Genomic DNA, 26,832 nt, shown 5'->3' with positions numbered 1-26,832 from the left:
CATTCATCACATCATAAGTCTACTGAGAAACACTATCTAAACTGTACCACGCCATGCAGACAATGGGAAATGCTGAGATCAGGGATTGTTCTACTTTACAATAACGCACATTCACACTAGGCTGCATACACAACACAACCAATTCAAAAATTTGGATGGGAGATTTTTGATCATTTCCCTTACAGTTCTGATCTCACACCCATTGACTATCATCTCTTTTTACACCTTAAAAACTGGCTTGTGTCTCAATGATTTGAGGAAAGTGGAGAACTGAAAATCTTGGTGCAATGGCTACAATCCCAGACAGCAGAATTTTATGAAATGAATCTGAAGAAGCTAGTTTCACATTATCGAAAGTCTTTGTAAATGAATTGGTAATTATGTAGAAAAATAGAATATTTAAACCATTAATAAAGTTTTCATTTTTTCAACTATTCTCATTTTGTTATCGATTGGCTCTTACTTTTGAACTGTGTCTCGTACATCAGTTTTAATTCATACGCAGAACTTAACAATCTTACAATTGAAATGTACAATAATGTATAGCTAAATTTAACTTTTACTAAAAACACTGATTAACAAAATTTAATTTTTTTTTTCTTAAATGAGAGTGAATAGCTAATTCTTATGGAATATTTTACACTGATTTCATATATGTTAAGAGATTTTTTTCTATCAGGTTCAGGTTTTTGTAATTGAAATTTCTTTTGAAACAAAAAATATATGGTCAATGTAATACGACAATTTCTTTTGGATTTTCTGCTGTAATTTGCTGCAGGTAGATCCCTCTTTAGATTCCAACAGTTAATCAGCTAAAAATTTTACATTCCATTTTCCCTGGTATCGTATTTCCATGGTAGATATCTCCTGATGAAAGGATTCTCAGTGTTCACATTTTGAAATGATTTCCATGCAGCAACCTCAAAGTCATTCAAGCATTCTTCAGTAGTTTTCTTATTTGTGGTACAACAAATATGCCTTCCTTTATATTAGAATCACTTACATTAGGGAGTTTGTTTTTTAGAAACTGAAACCCTGCGGCATTACGATCCATTGTTTTAACAAAAGTTTCGAATAAACCTAGCTTAATGTGAAGTGGCAGAAAATAAATCTTTTCTGGTTTTACTAATACCTGACTAACAATATTCTTCCCTCCTAGTCGGTACCTCTCTCTTCGGCCACTGCTCTTTTATGTAATGGTTTCTCCTATTCCACAAAAAGCAACAGAATTTAGTGTATCCAAGTTGCAGTCCAGATAAAAGCGTGCTATTACTTTCAGATCTCTACAAATATGGCATAAATATTTCTCATACTGAATCCTGCTCAATACAAGTTTAATATTTTCATAAGACTCAGGGATAACAGTGTATGTTAATGGTATTGATGGGTATTTATTCCAATGTAAAATAGAAAAGCTATCAAGTTAAGCTTTGATGAGTCACTAAAAAGTCACCATTCATCAGAATGGTGCATATGTCCTAAAACTTCAGTAAAGAGATCACATCATTACAGTATACTAAGTTTTTGTACTGAGAGAAGAAATGTTTACATTTTGACAGTCATAGAAAGCAATCTTAGTGTTTGGCTAAAAAAGATGCCATCCTTTCAGTCTTGATGCCAGTATTTCTGCTTGATTCTTTGTTAAATTTAGATCACAAACCAGATCATTTAATCCCGACTGATTAATTAAATGGGGTTCAATATATCTATTTTCTAAAAAGTATGGATCTCTTTCTTCATCACCTGTTGCCTGATAAGTCAGCACAAGATTCGACATCTTCATCAAAGTTCCATATTTCTAGTGTTACTGGAATTGGAAGCTCTTGGCTATGTGGCACTGGTCACATGGCAAAGGGAATATCAGGGTATTTAACAGTACGTATAGTTTTAGTTGTTAATCCCAGATATCTTTATTACACAAAACTAACAGTCTGTGGTGTGATCCTTTGGTTCTATCCAAACCACTGGAATTGCAAATAAATGAGACCCATTTAGCCAACCAGTCAACAATATTACAAAAGCACAGTTAATATGAGGAACTTAAGATTTGTCCTGATCAACAAATTTACATCCAGAATACAGTTAATATGACTTTTTTATCGTGGAGTTGTATTTCTTTTCTGAGACTTCAATGTTACCTCACCACAGATGTAGCAGAGATTGTTTGGATGTTTAATGCAACTGCGAGGCATTGTTAATACATTACAATAACTAATACTGTTTAAAAAGAAACACTTCATAAGCACACTAATATAATAAACATACACTCACTTTACTGAAGAAAACATATACCTGCAAATACGAAAGCCAGTACAAAACTGAATGTTACACACACGAGAACTCGCAATTGAATGAGAATTAAAAGTATTTCTCTAGTGTGCATAACAGTTTATAAAGAAATATAATAATGACAAAGATAATTAATGAGTAGATGATATGTTTATAGTATGATGAAAATAGGAAGAATGAGTCACATTCTTGTTCATTTTAATTAGTGTGTAAATAATAAACATGATAACTAATATCTAACAAATCAATGTGACAACAATTAAGGAACTGTAACAAATCATCAAAAGCTATTTAGTTGATAAATAATATAATAAAATACATTCACAAAATGCTATACTTTTGGAGTTCATACACGATACTACCCGAAAATAAGAATTATAGTTACAAAAAACTAAGCCCGATAGAAAAATTCTGCTCTTCTGATTTCATATTTGAAATCAGCATGAAAAATACTATAAGAATCAGCTATTCACTCTCATTTAATAAAATTATTGTTGATCATTGCAATCAGTAAATAAATATGTAAATTTTACATACCTGGTGTATGTTTGTAATCCATTTATTTAACTGAAATTATATAAATGTTAAGCATACCTTAAGAGTTGTGTAAACAAAACATGGATTTCTTGCAGAACGAACAGCAGTATTTTCTAATTCAGCAGTAAGAGCAGCTCGAAGTTCAGTAAAGCTAGTTGGAGGCACATCTGTTTTTACACCAACATAACGTACAGAACTGAAAGCATCCATCTCCAAACCCAATAATGCAAATCTTGATCGTAACAAATCTTCTGGACATTCATTCACAGCTAAAACAAGATTTACACACAAATCAATATCAAAGTAAAAAACTTTAACTTAAATATAACAATTTTTGAACATAAATATATAAGGTTTAGCATAAAAAAGAAAATTGTTATTTATGTTTCTGAGACTCATAGTAATGTAGCTCAGACAGTCTAGTCTCGTCAAGTAGAGAAAGGATTATCTCTACTTGACAAAATTTCTGTAGATGAATGAATTTGGAGGTTTTTGTAAACTTCTTTGTAGAAAAGTAGTAGAGTTTGGCTCCATAAGAGCCAAGACTGTCTGAGGATATATACTGTACATACTGTGTAAGACCAAAAAATAGAGTAAGGTTGAAAGAGCTAAAACAAGGTGTTTAATATGGCATTTATAAACATACAGTAGCAGGAAAATTAATCCTAACACGGATATTATTTAACAAAAAGTAACTTTATTTAGAAAAAAATCATACCTGTACAATTTGTGAATATCTAGTAATTAATATGTCTTCCTTTAATCTTAATCATTTTATACGCATGATTTGGCATGCATCCAACAAGTGCACTACACATTTTTTTTCTTTTTTATTTCATCAAGAAACCATAAAGATATTACTGTTTTAGTAGGGTCAATATTTATGGTACAACTCATTTTTTGAGTTGTTTTTTTGACTACTGCCCACAGATTTTCAACTGGGTTTAAATCAGGGGCTTGGCTGTGAGGATACTTTAATGCTTTGTTCTTAAAAATGTTTTCCACTTTTGTGGCACTATGGCATGGCACTAAATCTTGTTGGAACACTCTACTGCCTTGTAGGAATTTGTTTTGAAGTTGTGTCATACAACTTTTCTTCAGAATCTCCATATATCCATTACTTTTCACATACCATCTACTGAAAATAATGAACAAGGATCTTCAAATGTGAAACAGTCTGAAAATATTTTTTTTCTGGGGATGTTTGAATAATTGTTGGATATGAGCCATTTGTGTATTTTCATGTGATGCTTTTCTAACATATGGAATCCTTTGCCCCTGAACATAAAAATATGACTCATTGGAAAACATAACATTTTTCCAGTCTTCTTTGGTCCAATTAGCATGTGCTTGGATTTACAAGAGCCTTTTCCACATTGCTGGTGTTAAAACTGCTTTTTAGCTGGTCGACAAGCTTTCCATCCAGCTACAAGAAGTCAGCGTCTAACAGCTGCCACATGTAAATCTGTTTCACTAACTGCTATTTATTAATTTAAATCCACAGCAGATAATTTTGGATCAAGTTTACCTTTACTCACTAATCCTGTGTTTGAGTAGTTTTTCCTTAAGGCCATATTCTGTTTCCTTTGAGGCGAAAAGAAACCAGTTTCTTTAAATTGTTTTAAAATTGTTTGTTGGATTAGCATTCACTGATCCTAATCCAACACCACACTCAGAAGCTATTTATCATTGTCACACTGGTATGCTCAGAAAGAGAAACAATCTTCAAATGCTTTCTTGAAGTTATGTCCATTAATATATATTCAAAACTCACAGAACAAAAAATGAAATAAACTTTCACAAAATACTAAAACATGAAAATTACTAAACAACCTCACATTACAGAGACAACTTAAAGAATGGAAAAGGTCAAGCAGTGTAGCCACAACATAGAAATAAACCAAAAATTCCCTGTTTCAGATTAATTTTCATGTTTTGTATATATCTGAATTCTATCTTTTTTAACATTCAAATTTTAATATTCAATATTGAACAGATTTTAATTTAGTAGAATTTGAAAAATAAAACTAATATTATAAAATCTGATAATTTTATAATTATCTAATGATAATTCTAAACATTAAGAAATATATCATACATATAATTTAAACTTTAGTAATACTACGGAGTGTTGCAAAATCTCTTTGCTGAATAGTAGAATCAATAATAATAATTAAATTTAATATTAAAAACATAGTAATGTAGGCTATGCACATTTGAACTAAAAAATTTACTAATTTTCTGCCATGAATCATAGTTTACTTAATTTTTTAAACAGTTAGTTAAACTGTATAATCTAAATATTACTAGGTGTATGAAAAAACAACATTGAAGGTTTTAAAGCTATTTAATATACCTTAACTCTGACTTACAGTATTGAATCACAAATAAAGTGAATGAGTAACCCTTACATTTTTCCCCTACAAATGTTCAATGTCAGCATCCCAACCTCGTAGGGGGAAGCCACCTTGTGACATTACTGGTTGCCACACCACCCTCTCCATTCCAAGCCCTAAGGGGCTTTACTGAAGGTCGTCTTTAGACCCTCTAACTGATTACATCTCAGTCAACAGCCAGGCCTTGGTCGGGATGCCACGTCAGACATATATAATATATCGATATAAATGCCTCGTCAGACAATTGCATCAGTAAAATACAAATCAAATTTTGCCTTCACGTAGGCCTCAAATGGAGATTTTCACATCCAACCTAGCATGATTCCCCAAACTAACTGAGACCGCAGAAGTCCAAATATGACAACACTATTCATTATTGCGAATGCCTCAGAAAACGAATGAGTTGTAAGTTAAATCAGTGGTACACTCATACCAATCAAAATTATGTTTTACATAACATAGAAATTCAGACCTATACCCAATCCAAATAAGTCGACCAAATTAGGTCACCTAACAAGGGGAACATAACCTCATTCTGGTCCGTGCAGGAGCCAGGGACAAACTCCAAACTCCCACCTAGTCCCATAATGGAGTCTCGCGTGGCATTAGCAAGTCACAATCAGGGACCACCACTAACAGAACGAAGCCACACCCCTGGCAGCATGGGCTACCATACCCCGGCAGCGCAGCCAGCCCTGCCAGCAGAAGCCCCATATCGAATCACAAACAATACCAAAATAACTGTGGCACGATGCCAATGCGCCTACCTCCAACCAATCCAAAACCTAGGCTGGAACTCTAGCCACCCAGGATCCTATCACGATCAAATACCCCGATTAAATTCCCTCTACAGACCTACAAACCACAAGGGCGTGAAGAAAACCAGCCACTATAGACCACTCCTTGTTGTAGAACATCCAGTTAATAGGGAGATCCAGAAAGAAATGTATTATCTCAAGTTCCCTAACAGCTCATGAATGTTCGACCTCCTATCGGGGACGACATACAGGACGTGGTCCACTGTATCATCAGTCCCACAATCCAAGCAATGACTCAAATCCACCAATTGAAACCTAGCCAAATTCGCCCGAAAAGCACCATGCCTGGAGAGAAACTATGATATACTGATTGGGGGAAATCCATCTAATCGCACCTAAATCAGACACTATAGGAAGTATACCATGCATGTAGTGACCTTGGGAGATTCGTCCCACCTGACCTGCCAAGACGTAAGGTCTTGGTCTTCAACCTCCTGCTTTTATTCTGACGTCAATAGGTTATTTACCTTGGAAATATAGCGTTCCTTATGCTCGCTAGCCAAGGTATCTATTGGTTTGACTCCAGCTATAACAGAAACTGCCTCCCACGAAACTGTTCTATAATCACCTATAACAGCCAGCAAGAGGAGCTGCTGGGCCTGCAGCAAAATGTCCGCATAATACCTAAAAGCCAAGCGATGAGTCCAGACAGGTGCAGCATATAGCATAATAGCCTCACTGACACCTTTGTAAAGGATACACATGGTATGGTAATTCAACCCCAAATCAGGATGAATGACTCTATGGTTTCCATAAAAAGCATCAGCGGCCTTTTTTGCTACATACTATAGATGTTCTTTGAACCGAAAATTCTCATCAAGGAAAACATCCAGGTATGAGCTAACCCAGATTCATTGGGAAGCAGCCAATCGACCCTTAAGCAACATCACTGTGGATTTCTCTGGGCTAAAAATCATTTTATGTTGGAGACTCCACAGCCAGAGTGCCTCACAAGCATGAGCAGCTTGGAACTCTACTTCATTACACGAATTCCCTTCAATTAGTAGCAGCGCATTGTCAGCATAAGCGATGGCCTCAAACGCAACAAATTCTATAATCCAAAAAAGAGAACTCAGAACACTGCTCTGACGGCATCCTTTAGTTAGGGTCTTACGAACCTCCGAGCCACCATGACACAGGGAAACAGTCTGATGGCTGAAAAAACTTGAGAGCACTTCTAATTCATTTCATGTACATTTTCACTTCTGCATTTGAAACAGGGCAGAGGGCCACCATAAGTTATTAAATGCTCTGGATATGTCCAGAAAGATCTCTAATACATACTTGCATGAACTGAAGGAAGCTATATCCATCACCTTTAGTATGCGATTCTCAGTGCTCTTGCCCAGTCAGAAATATACTGGTTGTCCATTAGCAAATGATCAGTGACCAATCTAACATTAATACGCATATATAGGACCTTCTCAAAAACATACCAATCACAGGCAAGAGCATCAGTGGACGGTAAGAAGAACTAACAGTAGGATCTTTGTTGGCACCTTAGAACAACAATACCAAGTCTCCATGCTTCCAAGACGCCGGCAAGTGGCCAGTGAAAAGCAACCTATTATAAATTCTAGTTAGAGGACCAAGAACTACTGGAAGCACTCGGATGAGGTGCTCCACTGTGATAAAATCATATTTAGGGGCCTTGTCTCGTGCCATACTGCAGATAACCTGATGTTCCTCTCCCTCAGTGATCTCAGAAGACTGTAAGCCAGTCTCAAAAACTGCAACTTCCTGTCTGACACGCCAGTGGTATGAAACCTCACCCACCATTGTGTCATCTAGGAGTAAATCATTCAGCAAAATATTAAGGCGTTGGTACACCTTTATTCCGGACATCCTGTCGTCGTTGGCATTTATGAAAAATTTGCTGAGTTAGGAAAACGAAACAAGGGGGTAGGTTTTTGCTGGATCCCTAGCCACATTGGGATTCTTGGTAATGAGAGGGCAGATTCTGCTGTGAAAGATGCGTGTATTCAGCCTCCTTTCACCACCTGAGTTACTACCTTTGATTTTATTAATCATATAAAACAATCACTGCGAGCAAGGTGGCAAAGTGGCTGGACGGCTGCCATCGATGGTAAACTTCGACGGCAAACACTTAAGACACTTAAAAAAGGCAAACACTTCGGTGGTAAACACTTAAGACTCAGTGTTGCAGTAGGGCTCCTCTTGCAGGAACTCTCGTCGTGAGGAAGTGGTCCTCTGCCGGTTACAGTTGGGGCATACGAGAATCACACACGAATATCTAATGTCAGGAGGAGACCCACCCCTGTGCACATGATGAAACTGCAGCATTACTGTGCACCACATTCTCGTGGACTGCGTATGTTATGTGGTGTTGCTTCGTCAGTTTAATATTTTGGGCAATGATGGCAGGGTTTTGGAGCGAATGTTTCTCTTTTTGCATAGTACTGGGTTACTGCAAAGGATTTAATATACTTATATATGTTTTTCTGTAAGGAGAGTTTTTTGATAATTTTAACCTTTATTTTCGATTTGATTTCTTAGTTCTATGTGTTTAAATTTTACTATCCGGGGTGGGGATTTTTTCACAACCCATCAGAGTTAGGTAAGTTTTTATAATTTCATTATTCTATTATTTTATCATTAATATTTTATCAACTTTGTCTGTGATATTAGTTTTGGGTTTTATTTTGTCTTCTTGGCTTGTTTTAATAAATTTTTATTATATGATTAATATTATGTTTACACCTTGTATAGCTTATTATTTTGGAGTTATATTACCCTTTTAATAATAACTACCGAGCGATGATAACGCCCAGGCATTTTTCGCCCACAAACAACCAAAAAAAAAAAAAAAAAAAAAAAAAGGACTCTACTTCAATTATCTCAACCCTACTCAGTAAGCAGAGGAATTTAATTTCTTTTTAATATTTCAAACAGCAATAATGTTAATCCATTTCAAACATAGCCATTCACCTTGGATAGTTTTGTTAATGTATCAGTATTTTTATTTCCTCTTGATTCCCAGGAAATTTAAAAGTTGTATTTTATATAGAGAGTAAAAATTGAGTGGATATTGATGATATTCCTACTAGTGTTTTAAAAGAAGTCATAGGCAACATTGTAATCCCCATTAAAGATTTAAATAATGATTCTTTCAGAAAAGTAGTATTCCAAAATTACCTGAAAATTTTGTGTTATTACCCTATTTAAGAAAGGTTAAAATATTATGTAACAGTATTAGTACTAAAATGATAAATTAACCTACTTTATTAATGTACTTATCCAGGTACTTTGGATCAACTCACTAAAACTTGTTGGTATAGTTGAATTTTATAATTATTTCTAGCTGAAATTAAAATTCAATCCTCAAAATTCAATGTCTAAAATTCTTAGATGGTAAGTAATTACATAAATGTTAGATGCATTCATTCATAATTTAGTTAAATATCAAGAATGGATTGTACTAAATATTTATTAAAATAAAGTTAAAAGAAGAAATGGCAAAAAAAGTTTCTCTAAAAAATATTAAAGTAAACCTAGATGCGTCAATGGCTAAACAGTTATCATCAGTAAATATAAGTAAATTAACATATAGAAACTTAAAATAAATAAATCAAAGTAAAAGAAATATAAAAGGAAAAACACTGTAATGCTTCATAAGTATTGTTTTTTTTGGATTTATTTATTGATTTTTTTTATTTCTTTTAAACACATTTACTAATTTTCAGGTTTTTTTTATTTTTATTTAGTTTCTCTAATTCTTACATACCAAATGATAATGAATGTTTACCAATTGAAGTGCACATCTTGGTTTTAATTTTTTTAAATTTCTGATCAAATGTTAGTTAAAAGAAAAAAATAATGCTTACAAGAATGAAGTGTTCGGGTGTTACGAGTTTCTTGAAATATTATAACAGCAGGTCCTAATTTAGTTGCCCATTTAGCAGCTGGTCCAGTAAAATCTCCTCTTTGTCCAACGGCTGATAATGCTCTTTGAAAATGTTGTGAATAAGCTCGTGATGCTGACCCAAGGAACTGAAATAAATCGCTATGAAGACGTTCAGATCGTGTACGATAAATTACAATATCTGACACAGCAAGAACCTATTAAAAAAATATAACAAAATAAATACTAAAACAGTATTTAATGGAAATTACAAAAGTTTCAAATTGATAAAATATACTACATTTTATGTTACTACTTACTTACTTACCTGTCTACATAGTGCTACAACAGAGCTATAGTTCTATAAGGCAAAGTATTGTAACCGATTCAATTTGGGCAATGCAGTTTTCACTGCATCTTGATGTTTTGACACCTAAGGAAGCCAAAAAAACCGAATGGAGATTTTTCAGATGTTCATGTTCATATGCATGAGTGTTCACAGTTGGCCTCTAAATCATCATATCTCCAGAACTACTGGATTGATTTTGACAAAACTTGGTCAGATTACTTCTATATATGGGGGGCATTGACGCCAATAAATTTTCAACTTAAAAGACTCTCGAGATTTAACTTGATTAAGCTTGTAATTTTCTTACATCACATTTGTTAACAATTAAAAAATAACAATATTTGAAAAAAATTTTTGCAAAATCGCACCCTACCCCAAAAAATGAAAGCTTAATTTACTGCGATTATTTAGACAGCAATATACAATTTTCAGTGAATATTATTGTGACATGATAGAAAATTAAGTTAAATCTGCAATAAAGAGAAAACATCTTGGTTTTCTCTCTCAAGATATAATTATTTTGCATGATAATACCATCCCATCCCCAAATGTTGCTCAATAGACACATTGCTCAATAAAAATCAGGCCAAGAGGTGGTGTTGCTGCATCTACTATACAGTACTGATCTCACAAAATCAGATTTTTGTTTATTTGCTCCTTTTACGTGACACCAAATTCAGCAAAAATGAGCAGATTAGGAATGCAGTATAAGAATGGTTCAAACACCAAGATAAACCATTCATTACTACTGGAACAAGAAAAAGGTGGAACAAATGTCTAAATATAAATGAAGAAAAAGAGGACTTTGTTTCATTGTCAATTGAAAAATTAATAATTTTTCTAACAATTTGTCTCTAATCACTGAACAACTCTCATAATTTAAAAAAAGTAAGTTGAAAATAAAAATAATGTAAGAGAATTTTTTAATTATTTTATTTAATACCAGTGGCCATGTACGCAATACTGCTCTAATGTCATAGGAATGTTTCTGAAAGTAAACGTGATAATAAACATAGTCTGTTTTAAACTGAAAACGCTTCTTTCTTTCTATCAGAAAGTTGTTTAATGAACCTTTTTTTTTTTTTGAAGGGCAAAATACGCTTTCGTGTTATCATCGCCCGGAATAAAAAGGTTTCATTAAAAAAAAACCAGAAACTAGAAACAGTCTAAAAAATTAAACAAAAAAACTTACAACTAATATCACAGCTAAAAATTTTCTTAAAATACATTTTAAATTAATACCAAAGCCATAAACATAGAATTAAATTAAGCGTAAAAATAAAAAAATAAATAAAATTTAACTAAAAATAAATAGAATTGTTTAATGAACTGATTGCATAAATCTTGTAGTGTTATAACACAATGACAGTTTTTCAACATAGATTAATAAACAATTTTAAAGGATTGTTTATGATTAAACTTGTCAAAGGTACAAACAGTTATGGCAGCATTTATTATATTTTTTATATCATAATAAAATTGTTTATGAAAATATATGAGTAGGAAATGCATTCTTTGTTCTTTTATTTTTCTGACTGCATAAATAATTTCACATTTAATAATAATTCATAAAATTAGATTTTGTATACATTTTAAAATCCTATTTAACTTAAAATGTGTTTGCATGTCTTATAATAGGGCTAGTCAAAAGTTATTTTTTTTTATTAAATTACATATGTAGACATTGTTTTCAGTTAATAATACGAAAGTTTTAATTGTGAAATACTAATAATAATAATAGCATTTACCACTGAGTTTTTAATTTTATTTTCCAGTGTTCATTGTAAACAGTTAAAATTAATCAATTTCTTAACTTTTGCAACAATTTCATCATTTTTGGATGTATGGTCTACCTGAACGAGGTTCATCATAAGTTGTAATTCAGCCATCTTTAAAACATTTCCACCAATTATACAACTGAGTCCGGCTTAAAGCTTCATACCCAGATGATATATTACAAAATTTAAAATGTTTAACACAAGATTTCACATTAATTCATTACTCATGAAAATTATTCATTTTAAATGCAATAAAAATTATATGTTATACATAATATTTGTTTTAAAAAAGACAGTGTGATGATTAAATAAAATATTACATTACGGTTTTCACTGTGCTGCTACCCAATCTTGTAGCACATTCTGCTAACAGTGCTATCTCTTGCATAATTTAAAGAGTTCAAGAATTTCACAGAAAAAACTCGTATAATACTCATCATAGATAAAAATTATGACATTTTGCCATAACCTTGAATGTAGAGAAACAGAAACACAGGGGCATCAAAAGCAATATGCTGGTTATTTTAGTATGACGAACTGTAACAGCAGTAGGTGCTTATTTCCTTTTGCAGGACATCTGTTTCCTATATTGTTCAGTAACATTTTATCAAATTCCCCATAGATACTGTTGTGTTGCATTTTCTGTAAATTTTCAACACTTTATATTAATAAATAGACAAAAAATTACAAAAATGTAATAGAGAAATTACTTTACCTCATGATACAAACATGTCACAATAGATGAATGCTCAACAATGTCAGGTAGGTGTTGCTACTGTATTTTTTTAAACAATTTAAAAGTACAGTAAAAAAAAATAATACATTTTTAATTTAATGAGGGAAAAATGAAATTACAAAAGAAAAAATCTCAAACTGAGAATTTACTGATAAGAAAAAATAACATAGAATGAACCCCAGGTTGTCTGCTATATTCTTACATAATAAGATGACAAAAATGTGGTGTTATTATCCCCATTAGTACTGTAAAAAGATGTCTCTTGGAAAATGACCAAACAGCACACAGGCCAATAAAATGCAGATGCTTTCTTCAATAATGTGTAGGAAAACCTAAAATGGAACTAAACTTATAAAATTTGGATGATTGAATAATGGAAGAGGCTATCTTTTTGACAAAATTCATTAAGTCCAAGACCACAGAATCATACGATTCCAAATCACAAGTAAAATTAAAGTAAATATTATATGCAATCCTAAATGAGGTCACTTTATCTGCTTACAAACAACAAATCCCCAAAAAAAAATTATCTAAAAAATTTTTTTTTACTGCTGAACTTTTTACAAGCCATAAAAACGTTTTATAGAAGGAATGATAATATCTAAAAAAATGCATATTTATTCCAAAGACTGGTTCCACTCCAAGAGAAGTTTTCAACTGGAGTGCAATGGAATTTTCCAGCAAGATCTTATACTTCGCCACACAACTAAAAAATACAAAAGTTTATTTACTTATATAAGAGAAAAAACTATAAACAGTGTAGTACCAAAGAAAGACCTAGACCAGGATGATCCACATGAAAATAATTCTTATTTTAATAGCTAATCATGAAGCTAATTGTAATCAAATCAAGGGAACAGGCTTAAGATGAAGTGTTCTACTTGAAGCAGCAAGGCATTACCTTTGGATGAATCATCATAACTTATCTCATTTTTAAAGGCCAGGAGCATAAATTTACAATTAAATTTAAAAAAATTATACATAAATGAAATGAAAATTTACCTTTAACAATAAACGTGTACGCTGATTTTCTTGAGATGTTGTGCCAAGTAAACCTTCTGTATCTAAACAAATAACTCTCAAATCTGGGTCATAAGCTGCCCAAACACCTAGTGTACAAGAATCTTGTTCACATGATGTTCTAAAAACCTCCTCACCTTTAAAGAAAGTCTGGTTTAAAGTATATGACTTCCCATCGCCCGTATTACCAAATATAGAAACAACTTTTACTTTAAGTGAAGGATCACCACAACCCAGTATATTAATGAATTCTTCGCCAGATGATACCTAAAAAATATTAAAAAAACATTTCTATCAAAATATATTAAAACCTTTTTTTTTTTTTGTAAAGAAAAATACATAATTTTTAACTAGCTATAATGGTTATACAGGAAAAACACAATACTCCATGATCTGACAGGATTACATAGTACAGAGAAGATAAACGCTGAAGAAGAAATCACCAAGAGCTATTGTTCCTCAACTAGTTTTAATTTAAGTAAACAAATCTAGAGCTCTCAGATATTTTAATCTCACTGGTTTCTTAATTGAATTTTGTAAACAACATTTAAAGTACAACTTATAATATTTGTTTATTTTTACTCTAACTTAATTTCATCATAAATATTGCAGACGACTGACTGCTGACAAAGAAGTAAACAAGTAATTTAAAAAAAAAATGCTAATCCACATTATGATATAGTATGCTAAAATTAATCTAATACAGTAGGCTTTTAATGGCTAAATTGGTTGAAAAACCAATTTAATTTATAAAGTCAGAAAATATATGATTGATATATATATATATATATGATTCGTGATTTATATGATATATTATATGATTGGCCTAAACTAACCAGTTTAACCCATATTCCAGACTATATAAATCTATAAAATAGTTTTTAGTGCAATAAACAGTATTTTAGACTTTGAGTTTTATAACCAATAATTTACTTACTTCTTATAAATTAAATCAAAATCCTCACTTAAGATCTTTGAAAATATCCTACTTCACGAGTTAAATTTCTGAATGTTTAGCAAAAGAAGGATAGTATACTAAAAATGAAGTTGTGCTTCAATAGATTTACTCTGAAATAAAAAAATTCCTTTCAGCATGCCGGAAGGCAGAGGTAGATTTCACCAGGCAAAATAGGGGTAGGCGAATTCGGATTGTACAAGCTCGTATCAAACATTACTTTCCATGTTTTACGGACACTACATTTTCTCATTAGACTACAAGTTATTGCTAAATTTATCAAGACTTCCTTATGATTCCTGTGCCTATTAAGGAAGCTTGATTATTTTTGTCCTTGAAACCCCATTTTTTCCACCCCATGGCCCTTATCTAAAGAACAGTAGGAACTTTAAATGAATTTGATATTTTACTTAATAAGAAAGTCATAGCGATATTTTGTTTTTACTGTATTTTTTTTTGTTTTGGTCACCCCTTGCCATAAGGGTTGGTCATATCAAAAATTGTTGTAGACAAAATTTTTAGGTAATTTTTAAAGGGCTAACAACCTATTTAAACCGATTCGATACTGTGCCTATTTAGGGAGGTATGATGTTTTTGTCTTAGAAACCCCATTTTTTCCACCCCATTACCAATGGTTGGTGATATCAAAAAACTTTACTTGGATAAGTTTTAGGCCCTTATCAAAAGAATAGTAGGAACTTTAAACAAATTCGATATTTTACTTAATAAGAAAGTTGTAGCGATATTTTGTTTTTTCGAAAAAGCCCCCTATTTTGGCAAAATTACAGCAGTTATTGTGTCCACAAGAAAGTGAAATATATATATATTTATAAATTTAGTTCTCTTTAGTGATGTGCTGTTGTTTTCCAATCCAGCATTATCTGATATACTACTGGTGATGGCTAAAACTATAAGCACTTGCTAAAACTTGTATTTCAGCTACAAAGAGCAAGTGATGTCTGGAGTAAGAAATTGTTTTGAGAACAAACACTATTTTTTGTTGTTTTCAAGGAAGAAGTTTTAAAAACTAGTGGAGTGTTGTTGAAGTGTATTTATAAGAATGATGATTATGTAGAAAAACAGTTATATACTTTGAAAATAAAAAAACACAGGTATATTTCTTCTTTTTTTCTTTCCATGAAATTAACATTTCACTTTCTTCTTTTTTTTTATTAAATCAAGGTAAAACTTTTCTGTCATAGTTTATTTTACAGTAAATAAAAAAAAACATATATAATAAAAATGTATTAATACGTTCATGAATTGTTATGTATTTATATGTTACTAAACGTTTTTGTTAGTTCTAATTATTATAAAAAGGATTTGGGAAACTACTTTATTCCAAATTTTCCTTAGTAAGTTTGGTACGGGATACTTGTTATTTTGAGAATAACTATGTCAACGTTTTAATAGCGTCAACTAGTATCAAACTCGGATTTCGTACAATCTTGATAACTAACTAATCAACTATATTATTACTTAAACTTGGATATATTATTTTATGATTTCCAATTTTTGTTGCTAATTATTTTGTGTCAGTTTTATTAATTTGTTTGCCAAAGAAGTTGGTCTTTCAAGTTATAACAACATAGTGAATTTAGACCAATATCTTTTCACTCTCTCTATTGAAGGTTAATGAGTAATGAAAATCTGATTTGAATACTATTCTCTCTGTAGTACAACTGAGACTAACCTGTCGTAGCATCAGCTACTATGCAACTCTCACTGCTATAAATCCATTATCACATTGTATACAAACATTAAGTTATTTTACTAACTTCAAAATCAAAAAGATTTATGACTGCTATTCTCCTCCATTAAGTCTTAAAATAAAAATTACTTTTTAAGTACTTTTTTATTACTTTTTAAAATATTAAACTAAAAATTTGTTTATTGAAATTGGATGGGACTAAACTTATTTAGATAAACAAAAATTTGAATAATTAAAGAATTTATAAAAATTCATTATAATTACTCAAGTTTTTTTAAAAATAAATAAATACAACTGAATAAATCTTTTATTCTAAACTGTATATAATAATACATTATATAGATCATATCATTATACAGTAAATTATAAGATATAACATAAATGTGATTAATTATTTAAAATATAAGCATATGAAATAATTTAAGATAAAAAAATTAAATCAATGAAAATGTTAAATATAATAAAAATAATTCACAAAAGGATTATTGAAAATTATTTTGTGTATAATTTTACGAAAACAACATGGGTTGCAAATAATTCATCAACAGAATAATATTGTTTCTGTAAACGAAAATCTGTTAATTTTATTTTGAACAAACTGATGAGAAGATTTTTTTAAATAGTTTGGTTAATAAAAAAAAAAAAAAAAAAATGGCAATATCAAAATAAGACCCTTTCTTATAAATCAAAGTAGAAGTATACAAATTCAGTTGTGTTGTTTGGTTTGGTGGAGAAAGATGTAGTTATTTTTTTAAAAACACCTAATTATTCTTTTTAGCCAAAGATTGCATTGTCATAAATATAAACCCAAAGATAATTTAACAAATTTAATTTTCTAAATATTGTTCTACACAGTTCACATGTATGGACGCCAAACAATGGATGATCTGACAGCCCTTGTTCTGATTGTTTAATGACACTATACTTTAGGCAGGAATATACATAAACAAAATAAATATTTAATAATGACGAGCAGCTTAGTATTTTATTAAAGTTCTTCAAACCCAAACAGCAGTTTGATTTTATTGCAAGCAAAGTCAATCTGATCATCCCAATTTCAGGAATATAAAATTATAAACAATAATTTGTTATAAATTGTTAACATGTTTTTTTTTTAAAATTACATAAGTATGAAGCAAAACCCATGTAGTTAAACATCTACAATTTTTTTAAGAGTTTCAAAATATTTTTTTTTCTTGAGACTTGAAAAATGATGAACGGCTTGAAACCATTTCATCTATCTGTTTAGGTCAAAACTGAGAACTGCCCCCCAGAAACTTTATTTCTCCAAGAAATTGTTGATTCAGTACTGTACACTACATGTATCAATAATCTGTGATTTGTCTCTTATTACCATGATGACTGCACTATGAAATCAAATAAAAAATATAATAAAATTATTATTTGAGAACAATTAATTCAAGTATCCTTTTTATCTTTTTATACAAATCATACATTTTTTGTCCTTATGACGATTTAGCCAATCCAGAAATTTGAATAATCATGATTCAAACAAACTTTTACTATTTTTATTTATAGACCACATTTCCTTCCTAATCATAAGACTATACCAAGCAATAAATTTTCTAAATCTTAGTTTCAGGAAAATAAAATTACACTATTTATAGTTATTTATCTGTGAAGTACATGTCTAATTCATTTATTCTTTTTTTTTAAATTCATATTACTCTTTATTGTTTATTAAAATGTATTCATATTACACACGTTAGAGAGATTTTTAGTAACAGAATAATTGTTCTGTACAGTTAAGAAATAAAAATATTTTACTAACAAAAGTAAAATTAAGTAGAAAAGAAGAATTAAATGTTGAACTTAACAATGTATAGCAAATCATATTTATAACAAAACTTATCACAATTTAAATAATTTTTCTACCATACAAGAAGAAAAGAAAGATAACAGTAACAGCAGTTATGATAAAAGTTATCTATTGTTTAATTATATAGAAAGTAAACATTTCTTTTACAAATATACAAATAATGCAATTCAAACAAGAAAAATAAAAATATACTCATTAAGTGAAATTCTGTCTACCTGATTAAACTTCATTTATTCCTGAATTGTTAATCTATTTTAAATAAACCCATTCAGTCTTGATTCAAATTTTGTAATGTAACATTCTAAAATGTCCCCGGGATGCTGATCCATCCCCTTCTTTGATGTAAAACAGACCTTTTGATTCTTGCTAGATTGTAACTTTAATAAAAAAACTTAATAAAAAGGTAATTCAATTTTCATAAAATTCTAAAGCATCTTTATATAAATTTTCAATAAATCTGCCATGAATAAATTCATAATCATTTTATTTATAACAAATGACACACAATTATAAAATTGAGTAAACTTAACTTATGGGTCTCATTTTTTGTCTTGATAACCTCCACACCCACATTAAATATGTCTCCTTTGTAAATGTATGACGACCTTATAATCTCAGATGCATTAGAATAAGAGTGAATAAAATGGAGAGAACTTACCAAATGACAAAAGATGAATATCAATCAATGCTAAAATCACACATTACAATACTATACAAAGGCAGAAGTTCTGAATGCGTTGAGTGTTGACACTCAACGCAAAAAAATTAATATAGAAAAAATATAACAAAGAGTTAATCTACACTTGAAAAAACTGATTGATACCATTCGAAAGAAACAAATGGTTTAAAAATGTCAGGAAGAATATCATGAGAAGTTGAAAATGACAAAGTTTCTAATAAAAGATGGAAATAAATTAAAAAATAATATTAAATTCATTAAGGGTTTCCAAGAGAGTTGATAGAGGGAGGGAGGGAGTGAGGGGGAGAGAGAGAGAACATCTAGAATGTGGACCGAGGAACAAAAGGGATTGTACAGTAAGAGAATGAAAGAAGACTGGAAAAAAGAAAGGAAATGAGATCATGAAAAGTTATTTTATGTGGTCCAGAGAGGCCAAAATCAAGAAAGAAAAAGAAAATACAGTAAACCATCAATTATTCAAAATAATTGGAATTGTAATTTTGGATTACAATTTTTATAGATAACTGTTCAGATATGAATTTATTTAAAAAAATTAGTTGAAATGATTAATGATCTTGTGATCTTCAATTCTGTTTATATTAAAAATAACAAAAATATATGTTTAGTTTTTACTATGTGTTTGTAAAAAATAGGCTCAAAAATGTCAATGAAACTATGGCATTAAATTTAACATTACATAAGAAACCGAATTAATCTCACATTGACATATCCATTTACTTTGCTTTGTGTAACATTTATTTTTTTTTTGCCCTTCAATGGCATCAATGTAAAATCAGCTTTAGATGGGCACTGATTTAATACTTGACTGATGCTTCAAATGCTTGAACAGCTTCAAATAATTTATTTTTAATGTCCCAATAAAATCCTCACCCATATTAAATGTCTTCTTAGCAAATAAAAGCATGATTTTATAATTTGAGTAGCACTCTTCCAGATGTTAGAAGATTAATAATGATCTCAGATGCATTACGTAAAATTAATATAACACTTGCTTGTTTTCTTGTCAATAATATGTTATTTTAGTCAATTCAATCAAGCTTTAATATAAAGTAGTACATCCAGAGATTTTTTTGTGATAATTATTTAAAAAATATAAAGCAAACATTTAGCTATTTAGATTAATATAAGAATATTTTGATTTTCTTATCAATGCAACACAATTTTTACGTATACCACATAAATTAGCCCAGTTAGAGACAGTTATATGACTGCCATGAAGTGGGGAAGACACTGTCCATGGGTTGTCCGCAGGATAGTGTGTTGGGTCCCTTATTATGGGTGGTGGAATCTGATTCACTTCTGCGGCTGAGGTTCCTCCAGCAGGTTTTGCATCGTGGCTTATACTAATCGAAGGAGGTTCACGGAGTTGAATTCTGAGCCACTCAAGCACGCAGGATACTCGAGCTATGAGGTCAACAACATAAGATGATGTTTAGCTCAGAGAGCACCACCATAATGCTCGTCAAAGGCCGTTTGGCTGCGAGTCCGTGTATCGATGTTAGGCCAACATATTAGATATGTTCAGGTTCAAAAGTACCTCAGGGTGTTTCTTGATGAGAAATTGCAGTTTAAGAAGCACCTTCAATACGTTGTGGGGAAAGCCTGTAATGCCTTCTTCAGAATACGACGTATGGTCAATCCTGATTGAGGTCTTAGTGTTAAAATTATGAGTATCTTTTATAAGGGCATCTGTAAAGCAATTATGCTATATGCGATGCCTGTTTGGGCGGATAGGCTAAAATTTAAAACCTATCAGGATATTTTGTTACGGGCTCAACGCCTTATATTTCTAAAGGCAACGGGTGGTTAACATACAATTTCACGGGAGGCAATCTTGGTGATCGCAGGCATGAAACAGATAGACGATTGCGTCTGAGAGGCAGCAGTGTTATGTCGCTAAGAAGTCAGGTGAGCTGACTTCAAATAAAACAAAGAAGATAGAACAGAATGGTGTTGCCCTGAGGCAGGCCAGATGGGATGAGACAGAGTGTGGGCATTATACGCATGGTCTTTTCCCTTTTGTTGTTGATTTGTGGGATGCCTCTTGGGTACACCTCAACAAGCATGTGACGCAAATTCTTTCTGGTATGGTGCTTTTCGGGACAGACTTCAGAAATTCGGCCTGGCAGACTCTGGTACGTGTCCCCAATGCAGATTGTTGGATGATGCTCATCGTGTGATATATGTGCTAGGAATGACTTAATGATCACCGGGTTGGTCTAGTAGTTAACGCGTCTTCCCAAATCAGTTGATTTGGAAGTCGAGAGTTACAGCGTTCAAGTCCTAGTAAAGCCAGTTATTTTTACATGGATTTGAATACTAGATCGTGGATACCGGTGTTCTTTGGTGGTTGGGTTTCAATTAACCACACATCTCAGGAATGGTCGAACTGAGAATGTACAAGACTACACTTCATTTACACTCATACATATCATCCTCTGAAGAATTATCTGAACGGTAGTTACCGGAGGCTAAACAGGAAAAAGAAAGGTATGACTTAATGCACTCGGGGACCATTTGTCAGCTTGATATTATCAGGTCGACACTTAATCTCCGTATTAATAGGAAAAGCCAGGCTGAATGGTTTTTGATTGTCAAAGGTTTTATTACATATTTGGCGAAAGAAAGGATCACTGAAGGGTTGTGATGTTCCGCTTGGTCTTTCCTTCTTTGTGTTTATGTTTGGTTTTATTGTTTGTTAAACTGTTTCTGTTTGATTATAGATTTGTTTGTTTTTCGTTTGTTATGTTTTATGTTACTGTTATGTTACATTATTTATTTTTATTGTTAAGTTTTGTTAGTGTTTTTGTGCTGAGTTTTATGATTTGTTGTCTGTCAAACTCATTTTTGCCTTTCGGGTAAGTAGAGTTCAGTTTCTTCGTTCAAGTCATTCAGTCTTGTTTGAGACTTGGCTAGATGTGTTTCGTTAGGAGTTTATGTTGTGGGACACCAATGGGAATGTTGCTTATGGCATTCGCATCGGTGGCATCCTGGCTGAGGCTTGACTGAAAGATGTCATTGCCAAGGTACTGAAGATGACCTAGCCCATAAGGGCTAGGTACGGAGGGGATGGCATGGTGACCGAAACCATCACATGGAGGGTGTCTTCCCCTATGGGATCAGGATGAGTGTGAGAATATTTTCAGTTACCTTTGCATAAGAAGTCTATATCCAATTACCAGCCAATAACTCTTCCATCTAATTTTCTCAGATATTTAAGAAAATAGCAGAAAAAATGTTATATTATTCTGAGATGAATATCTGTTGTCAGTCACAGTATGGTTTTCAAAGGTCTTGCTCAATTGATTCACCTTAACTAAGTACGAGCTGCTGTAGGCTGCGATTTTTCCAAGACATTTTCACCATGTCAACCATGCTGTACTTAAAGATAAGTTATTACAGTATGGGGTGATTGGAACTCCTCACTTCTGGTTATCCTCTTATTTAGAAAACAGGCAGCAGAAAACTATACTGAACAATGGAGGATTGTTAGTTTTGTTTTTGTTTTTTCTGGGCAAAAAATGCTTTCGCATCATCATCACCTAGACATGATATTTGTTTTAGATAGTGAAAAAGCAAAAAATTGACAATTAAAAATTAATTAAAAACTAAAACCTACCAACATAAAAATACATCTTAAAACGAAAGAGATTTGATTTTATTAATCATGTAAAACAATCACTGAGAACAAGGTGGCAAAGTGACTGGGCAACTACCGTCGATAATAAACTCAGACGGATTAAAGATTCAGTGTTGCCATGGGGCTTCTCTTGCAGAAAAACTCATCATGAGGAAGTGGTCCGCTGCCGGTTACGGATAGGACATACGAGGATCACACACGAGTACCTAATGTCAGGAGGAATCACACACCTATGCACACGATGCAACTACCGCGAGACTGTGCACCACATTCTCGTGGACTGTATATTTTATGCGGCGTTACGTCGTAAGTTTAATCTACCTAGAAACATCCGTAATATCTTGAACAATAATAGCGAAATTTTGGACCAGATGTTTCCTTTTTTGCATTGTACCAGGTTACCGCAAAAAATTTAATATTATCATATATATTTTTATGCTAGAAGAGTTTTTGATCATTTTTAACCTTTACTTTCAATTTTGATTTTTTTTGGTTCTGTCTTTAATTTTATTATCCACGAAGGGAGCCTTTTGCACAACCTATCGAAATTGGGTAAGTTTTCTATTATTTTAACTTTTATATTTTAAAGACTTTGTCTGAGATATTAGTTTTCAGTTTTATTTTATTTTTTTTTACTTTTGTTTTAATAAATTTTTGTTATGTGATTAATATTACTTTTACACCTTATAAGTTTTATTATTTTGGAGTTATTTTACCCTTTTATTAATAAAAATTCCAGGCGATGATAATGCTTAGGCGTTTTTCACCCCCAAACAAAAAAAAAAGTATGCTAAAAACAAAATAAAAACCACAGTGGAAACAACATTAAAAAAGTAACTTAAAAGGGAAAAAATTACTGAACAGCATATGCCAAATGGTATACACAGTTGACAAGGATCGTATAAATAATTAAATTTTTGAATCAAGATGCACAGCCTTTATAAATTTCAAGACAGTTGACAACATCATCATTGCATAGTTCCCCAACATATTTTGCATGCCAGCCCCTAGTTTAAACTTGTAACACAATGCCACATAACAGACACAATCTACAAGAATGTGGTGCACTGTTAGTTAGCATTCGCAGAGAGCACAAAGGGGTGCATCTGTTTGCGTCATCAGATATCCATTAGTGAGCCTAGTGTGCCCTGTTTGTAAACGGCAAATAATAACCTCCTCTTGATGGATAGAGATCAAGATTGTTAGAAGCAACGCAACTGGCAAAAGTAAATTAAAAGCAAGCTTTTTTTTCCATACTATCTGTTCGCTCATTGCCTGAAATTCCTATATGGCTGGGGAAGCTCACTGTATATTACATCTAGTCACTTATGAAATAACACACTGAATCTCACAAACAGGGTGTCTGGAGTACATGTTCCTAATCACCTGTAAGGCATTCATGGAATCCAAGCAAACAAGTACATGTCGAAATGCTGGGCTAATTATACTTACAAACGTATTAATAGCAAACAGCTCCGCAATGAAAATACTGGTGATGCTGGGAAGACCAAACACGTGTTCTGTTGCCAACCACAAAAGCAGAACCAACAGAATTAGCAATGGAGAAGGTGTTATGAATCAGTGTAAGCAAAAGTAAAAGTAGGGGTCCAACAGTTCGATTTTGGGACCTCTCCTTTTTATTATTTACTTGAATGATCTTTCTTTTAACTATCAATTGGAATTGCTTTTGTACACTGATAATACTTAAGTTATAAAAGAGAACTACAAAGAAGACATAAAATATTCAGGAGGAATAATGGTAGAATTGGTTTAAGTGTAATAATTTAATGTTCAATAAATCTAAAACAGGATTAATACAATTTACATCTAATTCTAAAAATAATAATGATTTAGTGTTAAATGTGGATGGTGAGAAGATTGCATTGAAGAAATTGCTAAGGGTTTGGTTAAGCAAAAGATTGCATTGGGAGAAACACATACATACATAAGCTATTTAAGAGAATTAACAACTCAAAACAAGTATTTGTTTTAACATGAGCTGTTTAACGAAGGTGACAACAAATTTTGTTATTTACCTTTAGTAAAATTTACAATATAAATTGTTAATACTGCCCAGTGTTTACATGTATGAACTGTGAATAAAACTTTAATGTAAATTAAAATACCCGATTTTTACTTCCTTGTACAAAGTAAAGAAAGTATTGCGATCATGAAAAAGTATGGTTTTCAAATTTCAACAGAAATATCCATTTTGACCATCTCTGAATCCAATTTGACTAGTTTTGGCATAACATCTGTATATACATATTTATGTACGTACGTATATATGTATGTACCTCACATAACTCATAAACAATTAGCCATAGAATTTGAAATGTTAGATTTAGGACTGTGTTGTAACATCTAGTTGTGCACCTCCCCTTTTGATTGAAATTACCAGTACCAAAAGTGTCCAAAAAAGCCCAAAATCCAAAAAAAATTTGGACTTTGCCCTCAATGAGAGCTTTTCAACGACATATCATAAGTGGTTCTTATTTTCACTGGTTCCAGAGTTATAGACAAATAAAATTTTAATTAATGAAATATTTGGATCTTTCAAAGAGATCAGTTCGAATCCAACTGCATTTTATTTTTTTTTAATTTAGCTTTATTAATTTTTTAATAATTATTAACCTCTGATTATAAAAAATGTGTATATGTAATTTAATAGGTGTACAAGTCATCTGGTGTCTACATCAGATTTTTATAAAAGTGAAGACAGGTCATCAACATGAAACCCAAAATCATGACCTATTGATTTACTCAGACTTTAACTGAATAAAAAAAATTAAATATATTTTCTTATGTTCTTTAGTTTGGGATTTTACTTGTGACGAATCATCTGTTTGAGCGCAGACATCTGCTAGTATCAAATGTTTTATGGCAATAATACATATACATTGTTAAGAGGAGATTGCAAAAATGAAAACCAAACAAAACATGAATAGCAACGACTAGAGAAGCAACTAATGGAAATAAACAGTTATTATGTAGCAAGATATTGAGTTGAAGAAGCATCTTGTGAGGTGTTATGCTTGAAGTGTACTTCTGTATGGATGTGATACTAAAAAAAACAAAAATAAAGAAAGATTACAGGCATTTATAATGTGGAAATGGAGATGATTGTAGAAGATTAAATAGACAAAATGAAAATTGAAAAAATAATGGAAAAAGTCAACAAGAACAAATGTTTAATCAGATAGTTAGAACAGAAAAGCCATTTGCCTGGGACATATCAAGCGATGAGAAGGAGTGATTAAAACAGTGGTAAAAGGTTCAATGAAAAAATTTAATGACCTAAAAAAAATTATATTTACAAGTTTATTTAGAAGTAGAGGCAGGAGACCTGCTTCAAGGCATAAAACCACATGATGATCTAACATAAAAAAGTTACGTAACAGACCACTTGTCTGTACTATATAAATAAAGTGTACATGCAAGGATGAAAAAAGATACAAAATGATTTTTTTCTAAAAATTTTGAAGCGGCAAACGTATATTTACATATTCTGTAGAAATTAAATTACTAAATTCTGGAAATTCAGTTTAACAAGTAGACCAATACATCAATTGATTAGATGTTATATATTGATATGTTGGATATTTCATAATCATTGCAGGAGCCTTTTGGTAATAAGCCTACAAGTGATGCCTTTTGTGATGCAGACAAGGTTGTATACCTTCCTATCACTTTTTTTCCAATTAATTATTCATGCATTGTTATTTCATGTTCTAATCAGAATTTATTTTAGGCATAAAAATTTCCACTTTAAGCATAGCAAATTTCAAAAAATTGGAGAATCATTAAAAAAGAACAGTTGTTTTAGGCTATAGCATCTTTCCAAAGATGGTTAAGTTCAATCATCAAATCATTATTTATGATTGCTATTTAAAAATGTATTAAAACAAATAAATTTACAATTTTAAAGTTATTAATAAAAAAATGACTTATGTTTTACGTAGTAATAAAACCTCACATTAACACACAAAGTAGCATTTTGTAGAACAGTCCACATAACTTCAGTCATAACTTATACTAATAGGTTTTAGCTCAGAATTATAAAAAAAAATTAATAAAATTGAATGTTTGTGTAAATAAGACACTTGTAAAGAAATTGTAAATAAATTCATACTGAATTAAAATAAAAACATTATCAAGGTCATACATGAAAGAATTTGCACTCAAAACTAGAACTGTTTTT

General features: G+C 31.5%; 1 protein-coding gene across 4 annotated transcripts in view; it reads right to left on the bottom strand.

The window, feature by feature from the left end:
• LOC142331066 (zinc finger FYVE domain-containing protein 1-like) overlaps positions 1–26,832 on the bottom strand; it is a 78,262-nt gene that overhangs the window by 49,087 nt on the left and 2,343 nt on the right. For all 4 annotated transcript variants that reach the window (XM_075376719.1, XM_075376716.1, XM_075376717.1 and 1 more), the window contains 3 exons: positions 13,768–14,052; positions 9,886–10,120; positions 2,884–3,095 (listed from right to left, as the gene is read on the bottom strand). In XM_075376719.1, the coding sequence (XP_075232834.1) occupies positions 2,884–3,095; positions 9,886–10,120; positions 13,768–14,052 (732 nt within the window). The remainder of the gene's footprint in view (positions 1–2,883; positions 3,096–9,885; positions 10,121–13,767; positions 14,053–26,832) is intronic.

This window comes from Lycorma delicatula, chromosome 10 (assembly GCF_047948215.1).
Source record: "Lycorma delicatula isolate Av1 chromosome 10, ASM4794821v1, whole genome shotgun sequence".
Taxonomy (NCBI): domain Eukaryota; kingdom Metazoa; phylum Arthropoda; class Insecta; order Hemiptera; family Fulgoridae; genus Lycorma; species Lycorma delicatula.
This window is presented reverse-complemented; position numbering and strand designations above follow the sequence as displayed.